General features: G+C 37.5%; 1 protein-coding gene and 1 long non-coding RNA gene across 4 annotated transcripts in view; one reads left to right on the top strand and one right to left on the bottom strand.

The window, feature by feature from the left end:
- The window catches only part of LOC108525975 (uncharacterized), a 39198-nt gene extending 27736 nt beyond the window's left edge, over positions 1-11462 (top strand). The window contains exons 4-5 of one of the 2 annotated variants that reach the window (XR_001884387.1): positions 4734-4947; positions 11056-11462. This is a non-coding gene — a long non-coding RNA (uncharacterized LOC108525975). The remainder of the gene's footprint in view (positions 1-4733; positions 4948-11055) is intronic. The other variant, XR_001884385.1, reaches the window with a different exon arrangement.
- Positions 1-13281, bottom strand: part of ZCCHC4 (zinc finger CCHC-type containing 4) — a 62032-nt gene that overhangs the window by 21604 nt on the left and 27147 nt on the right. For both annotated transcript variants that reach the window (XM_017866708.1, XM_017866706.1), the window contains exon 6: positions 3489-3561. In XM_017866708.1, coding sequence (XP_017722197.1) covers positions 3489-3561 — 73 coding nt within the window. The remainder of the gene's footprint in view (positions 1-3488; positions 3562-13281) is intronic.

Here is a 13281-nt window from a genome sequence, read left to right on the forward strand (position 1 = left end):
GCTTGTCCACTGCCATGAGTTTGTTTAATAACAGCTACAAATTACCAGTTAAACATGTACATGTTTTTGAGTATCAGGCAGACATATTTGAACATGCACTGTAAGTAAATAAAAAAGGAAAGTTCACAAATGACAAAGCACATCTGGTCCATGAAACCATGCTATTAACACATTTTCCCAAAGGTTAATTTAAGCTTTTTTAGTAATTGCAAAGTAAACATTAACAGGGATATTTAACGGTTTTTGCTATGGGTGAAGTTATTAAGAGATACCATGTAACAGTATCTCCAGTCAACTGACTTGCAAGTAGCTTTCAAGTACAGTCCCCTTGGTATCCCTGAGGGATTGGTTCCAGGACACCCGCATATACCAAAATCTGCAGGTGCTGGAGTCCCTGATATAAAATATTGTAGTATTGCACTTAACCTATGCACATCCTCCTATATAGTTTTAACCATCTCTAGATTACTTATAATACCTAATACAATGTAAATGATACATAAACAGTTCTTAGACTCTATGGTTTAGGGAATAATGACAAGAAAAAAGTGTACATGCTCAGTACAGTCACCACCACCCTCTTTTTTTTTCCTAAATATTTTTGATCTGCAGTTTGTTGAATCCACAGTGCAGAACCCACAAATGGGGAGAGCTGACTGTACTCATCTACAAAAATAAGTCAACACAGTATACAAAATGACATGAGATGTAAAAATTTAATGGCATTTTAAACTTTAATAAGCCTATATGTACTTTATAATAAAATATATTTTGTTCTACTGCTAAATCAATTTAGAAGACCCCACTGATAAGAGGAAAACCTTTTTCCCTAGGAGAGTCTTCATTAATTTCCTACTGGAACTGCTATAGCAGAGGATGACTTGTCAAGAAGGTTAATCATTTTTCAAGTGCTGTCTGGCACTTCCTTAACCTGCTTACAAGAACAAGGACTGAAAGCACAGATGATAATATTGAAATCTTCAAACTCCTTAGAGTTAAAAGTAGAAAAGAGAAATTACACAAGGAAATGATGTCTAGCTCCTAACCTAACTTTAAAAATATTTTTAAAGGATTTTTTTTCCAGGTGAGAATCAATGGCATCATAGCCCAGCACGAGTTGCTGATTGTCTTAATGTTGATATTCTACAGGAAATAGATACTTGCTTGCACCACCAATGTTCACAGTAATTTGACTCTTTATCTCAGTTCTATCATTTAAAAAGTGCCCGGCAATTTAATTAGCCATCCTCTCTACATACTTTAACTGACTTTGCCATTAAGGCTGATGACATTTTTTAAATACTATATGATTTGCAATGAGAAATCCTATGTGGGGAACTCCCACTTTTGAATCTAGTGGACTGTAAAATGCTGAGGTGTACTAGCAGAGTCTTCTATTCTCCTAAGCACCCTGGACAGCCTCACAGGCACTGAGTGGACACTTAAATACTTAGTGATTGATTAGTGGATGGTAAATCTCTAGTGAAAAACTTGACTCCAGGAGTAGGTAGAAAAAAGGCAGATAGTAAAATCATTAAAACAATGGGTTTCTGCAGATCAATCTCTATAGCTGCAGTGCTATTTAGAGGTTGCTGCTGAAATATAGAGAAAGAAAAGCCTGAGCTGGACGACTCTTTTCTTCAGGAAAGATAAAGTGGAGCTCAATCTTGGCAGCTTATTCCAACCATTATTGTAGAAACTTATAAGGTAATGCTGTACACTTCCTATAAGCTACAAAGAGTTTCAAAGAAAATCCTAATTACCTGTTACTCTTTAAAAAAATAAAAAATTGCTAGCCAACCTTTAGGTATTTAATTTTATCCTTATTTTGTATTTATTGTTCAAAATAAAAAGCAAAACCATAGTATGGTATTAAAACAGACAAACAACAAGAAAATCCTAACTCACTAGTGTAGCATCAAGCAGTGATTCAAACTCGATTACTTCCTCATTTACTACGACACAGCCCTGACCTCACCTGACGTCAAGGTCCTGTGGTTTCAAGTAGTCAGGCTGGATACCGCCACATCAATATCCTACCAGCCCCACAAACTCAACCTTTCCAAACTTCACTTCCCTCTGTTTAGATGAAAAAATACAAATCCAGGCCATTCCACCAAGTCAGCTTGGACTTCCTTCCCCCTCAGTACAGTCTTCTCACTGCCTCTATGAATGCCTAGACAACCCAGTTCTTTCCTCTCCTTTTCTCACTGCCACTGTCGCAGCTGAGAAGTCCCTCATCATCCACTGGCAAGTGACTTTCAATTCCCACTTTCCTTCACATTCACCTCAACAGTTCTCAATTCTTAGTGATTACCAACCACATAAACTCTTTGGGAAACAGCTGAAATACATCTAATTATAACTGCTGTTTATTTCAATACCTTGTTTTAATGGCTTCACAGCTGAAAAATATTAATATATATCCCAATGCTAAATTGATTCAAATAGAAGGAGTGCTGTACTTACTAAATCAGGGGACTCATTTTTCAATCCCAACCAACAATTCAACATTTGCTTTCATTTCCTGAATGCTGACTTTTATAAAGTCTTGCTTGGTTTTCATCCTCCTATCGTTAGTTAATATCTCAAAGCACAATACATAGCAAGCATGGTTCACACTTTTTACAAAATTGATATATATGCATATATTTATGGGTATGCTTCAAAGTGTCTTGATAATTTCACAATATTTTTGGTCAGCTTCCTGGCAGGTGTGATTACTTGGTTGGTTACAGATTTTATTTTATAATAGGCCTGACACAGAGCTCAAACTAAATGTATCAGCTCTACTATGCTGTTTATTCTCAGTGACATTGTTAGCCTCATATTGAAAGGAGCTTTTTTAAGCTGCTGTCCTTTTTTATTTTAAAGATCTTTTAGTTTTAGAGCAGTTTGAGGTTCGCAGAAAAAGTGAGAGGAAGGAATAGAGATTTTCCGTACACTCCCAGCCCTGACACATGAATTTAATTACAGTGTGGTAAGTCTACAAAGGAGAACTTGACCCTTTGGGGAGTGGGGGTCGGGGAAGGCTGGAAGAAGTGATTTGGAACAAAGTTCTAAAACATGAGTGGAAGTTATCAAGGCAAAAGACAGCAGAAACCAGCAGGAACAGCACGGGCCTTCCCTGTGGTGCAAAGGCGTCTGACCAGTTCCAGATGAAAGCCCTGTGCCCTGAGCACAGACAGCAAAGGGGAAACAGGGAGAGGGGAGACTAGAGTGGAAATCGGGGTCAGATCACACAGAGCCCCATGGGCCTTCTAAGAATGTGGGCCTTCATCCAAAAAGTAGTGAGAAGTCTTAACAAGGGAATAATAAAATCACCTCTAGGTGCTCAATAAACAGTGAAAGAACAAAAATAAATACCAGTAAATAGTAGAACAGTCACAATTTGACCTTGAGGGAATTTAGCAAAAGAACAAGGGAAGCACTCTGAAATCTGTTATTCCACAATAAGAGAACAATGAGATAATGGTCACAACTCTTACCTTTCCATCAAAGAAATGATGGTTAAACATATTATAATGGCAAAAGCTGTCTTCCATATAAAACTGTGAATACCTGTAAAATAATTACAGAGTTATTTGCCCAGTCACAGCTATAAACACATATAAGCTAAATTTTAAAACTAAAAATCACAGCTTTATTTTAAAATTTCATCCTTTAGTTTTTTGAAATAAAGAATAATTTCCAAAATTTCAGGTAATTTTAACGGTGAATAAATAACAAACTTAAATGGTTTTCCCATGTTTAATTAACCAGTAGTAAAACTACAGAATACTCATATATAAAACACACATGTTCCTATGTACCAGGAGGTTATACATAAACAATGAGGTTACTGACAGATGATTATGCAATTTAGGCTTGCAATGGGTTGGCAATTAAGATACATCTCTCATGGTTAATAATTTTAAGGAGAATACTAAATCAACATTTCTGCTCAACAGCTGTTCATTTATTTTCTTCTGTAGGTGATTTTTTTAAAGTATTTAATACAGACCAGGCACAGTGGCTCACACCTGTAATTCCAGCACTTTGGGAGGCTGAGGCAAGCAGACTGCTTGAGCTACTGAATTTGAGACCAACCTGAGCAACATGGCAAAACCCCGTCTCTACAAAAAATACAAAAATTAGCCAGGCGTGGTGATGCATGCCTGCGGTCCCAGCTACTAGGGAGGCTGAGGTGGGAGGATGGCTTAAGCCCAGGAGGCGGAGGCTGCAGCGAGCCAAGATCACACCACTATACTTCAGCCTGGGTGCTACAGCCAGACCATGTCTCAAAAAAAAAAAAAAAAGATAATACAAATTACAAATTTTTTTTTTGTCCAATGCAGGCTAGCTTAATAAAATATGCTTTTCAATATAATAGGAAAAACATATGGATTTCATATTTACTAAATTAGTGCGAGGAAAGAGGAATATTTATTTATTGATTGAATTATTTTGTTTTGCTAACACAGTATTTTAAAAAGCCACTGGCAGTGAATGAGAGTACCACCTTTGGGTATTAACATTTTATAAATTCCTGCTAATTTACCAGGAAAAACTCATATCACATTATGACTTAAATCTGCATTTGATTACTTACAAGGCGGAACTTTCTATATTTCTTAACTGTATTTGTACTGTCTGTCCATATGTTTTCCCCATTTATGTATCTGGGTCTTAATGTCTGTATTGCTGATTTCTCAGTTTTCCATATAATATAGAAACCTCTGTTATCTCAATAGGATTTTGAACTTCAACTATTTTATTACACGTAATTTACATATGAATCACATCATCCTTCTTGGGAATTTGTAACCTGGTGAAACAACTGAAAAAATTCTGAGACATATCCTTACTTACTACGACTTCTTGAACCGAATCATGATACTGGCAACTTCTTTGCTTGTGTTTCTACTCAGTTATCCACTACTGTCTGTAACTGATTGGTCGCCCATGGTGAGTACTTAATGTAAGGGCAGCACTGGTTTATCCTCTTCCCATTAACTGTGGTTAACAGCACAGGCTCCATAGTCAGATGGTCTGGTTTCAAACTATGTGTCTCTCGCTTACTGACTGGGTATCCTTAGTAAGTTATTCAACCTTTCTGAGCCTCAGTTTCTCCATCCATAAAATGGTAAAAGTAATAATTTCTATCACATAGGACTGGATAACAATGAGATAATGTATGTAAAGTACTTAATACAATGCCAGCTACATAGCATGTACTAAAATGTTAAGTACTGTTACTGTTATTTTAATAACTATCAGCTGTAAATATTTATGCCTTAATGCCCCTAATATTAAGAAATTATGTTTATGTTCACCAAAAATAATCCAACCCTATTTCTTCTTGTTCTGTGGAGATGGACAAAGAGCTGCCAACCATTCTCGGTATAATATCCTTTAATGTCATTTAAAACACTATTAGCACATCTCCTAAAATATAAATTTGCACTGAAGAAATAAAAGGTTTAGATAACTGGAAAATATTTAAACTATATACTGTAACCTAATGAACATTCCAAAAATTGACTGTAGGCAATGTCAAATGACCATTAAACAAATGTCTTCCTATTTAACTAAATTTCACATAACTGCCTTTAAAAAGAGTGTATTAGTACTAGTACAGCCATGTGTAAACATGGTATCATTTGAGGGTTTTCTTCTCTCTTCCACTGCTTTATGAGTATGACCAAAGGAAAATACAATCCCTTTTTAACTTAATCTCTATTGTTTTCATTCCTTCACAAAGATACAATAGTCATTTTTAAAAATTAAAAAAAGAAAATTTGATTTACATGAAATTCAGCACAGCACACCTGTCCAAAACATTCTGGGCAGCAGTGTGCAGAGGCAGAGAGAAAGAAAAGCGAAGATTTCAGTTCTAAGTTTCCATCAAATACATAATTTGAGAGCATAATTATTCATATTTTAAATTATGAAAAATCACTCAACATTGCCCTCTTAAAATGAAATTGGCCACAAAGAATTATTCTCTCCATTGAATAAAGCAAACAAAACCAATCAGAAATGCATGCACTTGAAAAATGCTCAAAAGGACATTCATTTGGCCATTCATTCTCTTTAAATGAGAGTCAGTTACCAAGTGTGAAACACGCTCTACACACAGGAAATGTAATCAAGAGCTGAATAAAATTAGTTCATGAAATGAACCTAAGAAATTCATTTTTTGACATAACTTTATTTGGATAATAGTTTGCCAAATAGAGTTTCACATCTTTCATGCTAAAATTAGAGCATATAGAAATCCATCTTAGCAAATGTGAACTTCGTATCTTCTACCCCCTAAAAAACATTTATAGCACATCTATAGAGAACACTGGAGTTTGAGGCAGTTCTCCAACCTTGGATAAACCTGTTGTAAGGCACCAAGAAACCAAAGTCAAAGTCCCAAAAAACTGCTCATTGTCACTCTATACTATGCAGAATTTTTTTTCTGATTTAACTGTGGTCTTGATGAGAAATCTGAACCAACCACACACTCTGCCATGCTGAAAATACAGGTAACAGCCTCAAAGAATTCCAGCAACTTATATGTTTCAATAAACCAGCTCTCTCTTTAGTGTTGACTTTCTATAGAACTGACTCAGTAACAGACTACGTTATCAAAAAAACTGAGCTGTGATATCCCCAATAGAACACCATCAGTTTTTGTTTGCAAGGCACACGCAAAAGTTTATAAGTATGAAAAAAAAGTATCAATATATTCCATACATTATAAAATAATTTTATCCACATCCCCTAACCCCTACTCTGACCAGGACATTACAACTACAGGTGCAAGAAAAGGAAAACTAAAAGGCATGGCATTAAAGGTGAAATAGTTAAGGGGCCATATAAATCTTTCAAATTAAATCAGGCAAAATGAAGAGTTCTGGAGATCAGTTACAAACAATGTGAATTTACTTAACCCTACTAAGTTGTATATCTAAAGATGGCTACTATGGTTAAATGTTATGTTTTATGTATAGTTGACCTTTGAACAACATAGAGGTTAGGGGCGCAGCAGAAAATCCAAATATAACTTTTACCTTCTGTGTCAGTTCCTTTTGCACTGCTATAAAAGAATACCTGAGATTGGGTAATTTACAAAGAAAATAGGTTTATTTGGTTCACGGTTCTACAGGCTGTACAACCATAGCACCAGCATTTGCTGGGCTTCTGGTGAGGCCTTAGGAAGTTTTTACTCATGCTGTAAGGGAAAGGGGAGCTGGCATGTCACATGGCAAGAGAAGGCGCAAGAAAGAAAGGAGGAGGTGCCAAGCTCTTTAAACAACCAGCTCTTGCGTGAACTAATAGAATGAGAACTCACTTATTACCACAAAGACAGCATCAAGCCATTCATGGGGAATCAACCCCATGATTCAAACACCTCCCACTAGGCCCACCTCCAACACTGGAGATCACACTTCAACGTGAGATACCAACTCCAAACCACATCAACTCCCCGAAAACTTAACTACTAATAGCCTATGATGACTGGATGCCTTACAGATAACAATCAATTAACACATATTTTGTATATGTTTTATATACTGTATTTTTACTATAAAGTTAGCTAGAGAAAAGAAAATGTTATCAAGAAAGTCATTTGGAAGGTCAAAGTGGGAGGATTGCTTGAGGTCAGGAGTTTAAGACCAACCTGGCCAACCAGCAAGACCCGTTTCTATTAAAAAAAAATCATAAGGAAGAGACAATATTATTTAATACTCATCAAGTGGAAGTGCGTCACCATAAAGGTCTTCATCTTCATAATGAGTAGGCTTAGGAGGAGGAAGAAGAGGAGCAGTGGCAGACGCAGAAGAAAATCCATTTGTAAGTGAACTTGAGCAGTCCAAAACCATGTTATTCAAGGGTTAATTGTATTTTTGAACAATTTTTTAAAGTAAATCAGAGTACTAGCAATAAACACCACAAAATAAAATTCAGAAAACCATTTAAATTATAATAGCACCAAAAATAATAAAACATCTAGAGATAAATTTAATAAAAGCAGCACAAAACTTATATGCTGAAAACTACAAAATATCATTTAAAGAAATTGAAGACCTAAAGAAATGGAAGGATATCTCATGTTCATGGACTGGACAACTTAATATTAAGATGGCAATATTCCCCAAATTAATCTACAAATTCAATATAATCCCTGTAAAAATCCCAGCTGGGTTTTTTTTTTGCGGAAATTGACAAGCTGATCCTAATATTCATATGGAAATGCAAGACACCCAGAACAGCCAAAACAATCTTGAAAAAGAACAAAATAGGAAGACTCATACTTCCCATTTTCAAAATGTACTATACAGCAACAGTAATCGTGACTGTGTGAGAGTGGCATAAGGATGGGGATAGATCAATGGAATAGAATTTAAAGTCCATAAATAAACCTATATATTTGTGGTCCTTTTGTTTTCATTACGGTACCAAGCCAATTCAATGGGAAAAGAAGTCTTTTCAAAAAACGGTGCTAAAGCAACTAGTCATCCACATGCAAGCAGTTAGACCACTACCTCATATAATAAATAAAAATTAGCAGGCCGGGCGCAGTGGCTCACGCCTGTAATTCCAGCACTATGGGAGGCCAAGGTGGGCGGATCACGAGGTCAGGAGATCAAGACCATCCTGGCTAACACGGTGAAACCTTGTCTCTACTAAAAATATAAAAACTTAGCCAGGCGTCATGGCAGCCCTTGTAGTCCCAGCTACTCGGAAGGCTGAGGCAGGAGAATGGTATGAAGCTGGGAGGCAGAGGTTGCAGTTAGTCAAGATGTGCCACTGCACTCCAGCCTGGGTGCCTGGGTGACAGAGTGAGACTGTGTCTCAAAAAAAAAAAAAAAGAAAGCTCGAAACAGACTAAGTGGTGTAAAAGCAAAAATTGTAAAACTCTTTGATGAAAACATGGGTATACATACTCATTAGATTAGGCAAGACTTTCTTAGATATGACACCTAACACACAAGCAACTGAAGAAAAAATAAAAACTGGACTTCATCACAAGTGAAAAGACAATCCACAAGATGAGAGAAAATATTAGCAAATCATATATCTGATAAGGGTCTAGTATCCAGAATATATTAAGAACTCTCACAATTTAACAAAATACAAACAACCAATTAAAACTGGGCAAAGGATTGATATTTCTCCAATAAGATAAACAAATGGCCTATAAGCACATGAAAAGATGTTCAACATTATTAGCCACCAGTGGAATCCAAGACAAAACCTCAAGGAGATACCACACTTCAAAAAGACAGATGATAATAAGCATTGGCAAGGACATGGAGAAATTAGAAACCTCATATATTCCTGGTGAGAATAAAATATGATGCACCTACTTTGGAAAATAGTTTGGCTGTTCCCCAAGAAGGTAAACATAGTTACCACATGACCTAGCAATTCCATTTCTAGGTATGGAACTCTTTCACCCCCAAAATCCTTATGTCGAAGCCCTAATCACTAGTACTTCAGAATGTGGCTATTTGGAGACAGAGTCTTTAAAGAGGTAATTAAGTTAAAATGAGGCCATTAGTGTGAGCCTTAATCCAATCTGAGTGGTGTCCTTAAGAGGAAATTTGGACATAGTAAGAAACACCAGGGCTACTCACACAAAGAGACCTTATGAGGAGACAGTGGCCATCTGCATGCCAAAGAGAGAGGCCTCAGGAGAAACCAAATCTGCTGAAACCTTGATCTTGGACTTCCAGCCTCCAGAACTGTGAGAGAATAAATTTCTGTTGTTTAAGCCACATAGTCTGTGGTATTTTGTTATGGCAGCCCTAACAAACGAATACCCAAGAGATCTGAAAACCTATGTTCATGTGGAATTTGTACACAAATGTTCATCGCAGTGTTATTCGTAATAGCCAAAAAGTGGAAGCAACTCAAGTGTCCATCAACAGATGAAAAGATAAACAAAATTTGGTATATCCATATAGTACAATATTATTCAGTCATAAAAAGGAATGAAGTACTGATACATGCTACCACATGGGTGAACCTTGAAAGCTTTACGCTAAGTGAAAGAAGTCTGACACAAAAGGCCACACAGTACATTATTCCACTTAAATAAAAAATATCTAGAATAGGCAAAGCATATCCATACAGATAGAAAGCAGATTCATGGTTGTCAAAGGCTGGGGCATGGCAAATGGGGAAGGACTGCCCACAGGGAGAGTGCTTCTTTTGAAGGTGATGAAAATGTTGTGGAATTAGATAGTGGTGATGGTTACACAACCATGTGAATATACTGAAAACTGTTTTACGTATGTAAAATATATCTCAGTTTTAAAAAAAGAAACAGGCTGGGCATGATGACTCACACCCTGTAATCCCAGCACTTTGGGAGCCTGAGGCAGGCAAACTGCATTAGCCCAGGAGTTTAAGACTATCTTGGGCAACAGGGTGAAACCCCATCTCTACAAGAAATATAAAAATTAACTGGGTGTGGTGGCACACGCCTGTGGTCCCAGCTGCTTGGGAGAGACTGAGGTAGGAGGATCGCTTGAACCCTGGAGGTCAAGGCTGCAGTAAGCTGAGATCATGCCATTGCATTCCAGCTTGGGTGACAGAGCAAGAAGTTGTCTCAAAAAAAAAAAGAAAAAGAAATATACCTAAAATATCACCAGCAGGAAAAGTTTTCAAGGTTATATATCTACTTTTTAAAGTGTTTGTATACATAAAAAAGGTTTAAGCCAAAACCCATAATGTTTTGGATGGCAGAATTAAAGATCATTTTTCCTTTTTTAAAACCAAAGTAAACCAAGGGATTCTTGCAATTTTAACAAGTTGTTTGAGAAGACACAGAATAATATCTCCTACTCTGTATAAATCAGTCCACTAAAACTAGCTTGAAAAAGCTTGTCTTTAATAACTTAGAATCATTATATAACTTTTAATGTAAATTCAAAACCGTACTATTAGAAAGATCACACTGTACCATTTTCACTGAAGTAAAAGTGACAAAGGTAGGAATATGAGTGCTGCTGACAACTGTATAGGTTGTCTTGAATAGTTTAGTTATGGACATCTGGTTTTTTGTCTCTCCAGCACCTACATCCCTACTCTTTAAGTTGAACACCTGTTTCCTGTGGAGAACCGACTCCATGTGATTGGTGAGAGGCTGGCTGGAGTACCCCATCTGCCAGGCCACGGTGATGGCTCTGGAATCAGCAAGTGACCCCAGCCAGGCTAATCAGAACACTCTCTGGAGTTTTGCTGCTGGAGCTCTCAGGAAGAACTGCCTCTTTCCACTGGGCAGTTAAGCCGAAGACTAGATAAGCTTAAAGCTGCTGCCACCAACGTCCCTGGCAGTAGGAGGGAAGCTGTCTGCAGAAAGAAATCAATACGCAGAGAAAGGCAGAATGAGAGGTGGAAAGAGAAAGAGGGAGCCCTAGCAACACTGTGTGAGGCTCACTATCTCAACTAGACTACAGCCTGCTATATCCCAGACCTCAGTAATGTGAACCAATAAATTCTCTTTTACGTAATTGTATTTCCAGGTCTCCAAGGAAAAATTCCTGAGTGCCTTATTCTAAAAATATAAATAACCTAGAAACTAGTTTTGATTCATCTAAAAATCTCTGTAGAACAAGGCAGGAGGATACAGGGAGAAAGGGAGAGATGGAAGGATGACAAGAAAGAAACTGACTATATGAGAAAGGCACATATACAAGTTCAAAAGCAAAGTTATTTCCAAAGGATAGCTTAGTTTTTGGAGCCAGACTGCCTTGGCTTGAATTCTAGCTTGGGCACTTATAAACTGTGATTTTGATCAAGCTATTTAACCTCTTCATGCCTTAGTTTTCTCATCTGGAAAAATGAGGATGATGATAGCATCTATCTTACAGGGCTAATGTGAGGAATGAGTCAGGGCAAGGCCTGAAATATAACAGGCACTCAAAAAACACCAGCTATACCAGGCACAGTGGTTCACACCTGTAATTCCAGCAATTTGGGAGGCCGAGGGAGGTAGATCACTTGAGGTCAGGAGTTCGAGATCAGCCTGGCCAACATGGTGAGATCCCCTCTCTACTAAAAATACAAAAATTAGCCACGCATGGCAGTGCACACCTGTAATCCCAGCTACTGGGGAGGCTGAGGCAGGAGAATCACTTGAGCCCAGGGGGCGGTGGTTGCAGTGAGCTGAGATCACACCACTGTACTCCAGCCTAGGCGACAGAGCCAGACTCCGTCTCGAACAAACAAAAATACCCGCTATTAATAATACATTATAAGAACCCAAAAGTTAAACTTCTACCTTTAAAATCATGCATTTAGAATAATTTAATACTTTAGGAAAGGAACACAGAATTTTAAAAAAGAGGTTGCTATCTCCATGCATACTCATGGAGTATGTATGTATGACACAATGGAATATCATACAGCCAGCTATAAGAGGCATGAAGTGCCGCTACATGCATGGGTGAGCCTTGAAAACATGATGCTAAGTGAAAGAAGCCAGCCACAAAGGTCACAGATTTTATGATTCTATTTATATAAAACGTGCAGAACAGGTAAATCTAGAAAAGAGAGACAGAAAGTGCTTGTGAGGGGAAGTGAACTCTAGGTTTCTTTTCAGTGTGATAGAAATGTTCTAGAAGTACCCAGTGGTGATGGTTGCACAACACAGTGATTACAACAAAAACCACTGAAATATATACTTTTAAATGGTGACTATTAAATGAATTATACCCAATTAAAAATAAATTGAGTTTATCTTTAAGAAGTCTATATCATCATTTGTCAAGGATCACTCATGTTAAGCAGATGTTAGTAAAGTGTGCTAGTCCTGTTAACAAGGGATGAGTGGTTACCAGGCCAGACCTATTCATAAGGAATGAGACAGTATAGGTAATTTCTGAGTAATGTGCTTGTGTATGTTAGACAACTTAGAGTTGACTCAGAAATCTAAAGGAAAATAAATCATTAAAGTTACACTTCATTTTATTTTATTTTATTGAGACAGGGGTCTCACTCTGTTGCACAGGCTGGAATGCAGTGGCGCAATCTCAGCTCACTGCAACTTCTACCTCCTGGGCTCAAGCAATCATCCCACCTCAGCCTCCGGAGTAGCTGGAACTATAGGCATGTACCACCACGCCCGGCTAATTTTTGTATTTTTAGCAGCAATGGGGTTTCACCATGTTGCCCAGGCTGGTTTTGAACTCCTGGACTCAGGTGATCCACCTGCCTCAGCCTCTCAAAGTGCTGGGATTACAGGCATAGGCCACTGCACCCAGCCAGGCTACACTTTTTTTTTTTTTTTTTTTTTTT

The sequence above is a fragment of the Rhinopithecus bieti genome, unplaced genomic scaffold (assembly GCF_001698545.2).
Source record: "Rhinopithecus bieti isolate Rb0 unplaced genomic scaffold, ASM169854v2 scaffold_1599, whole genome shotgun sequence".
NCBI lineage: Eukaryota > Metazoa > Chordata > Mammalia > Primates > Cercopithecidae > Rhinopithecus > Rhinopithecus bieti.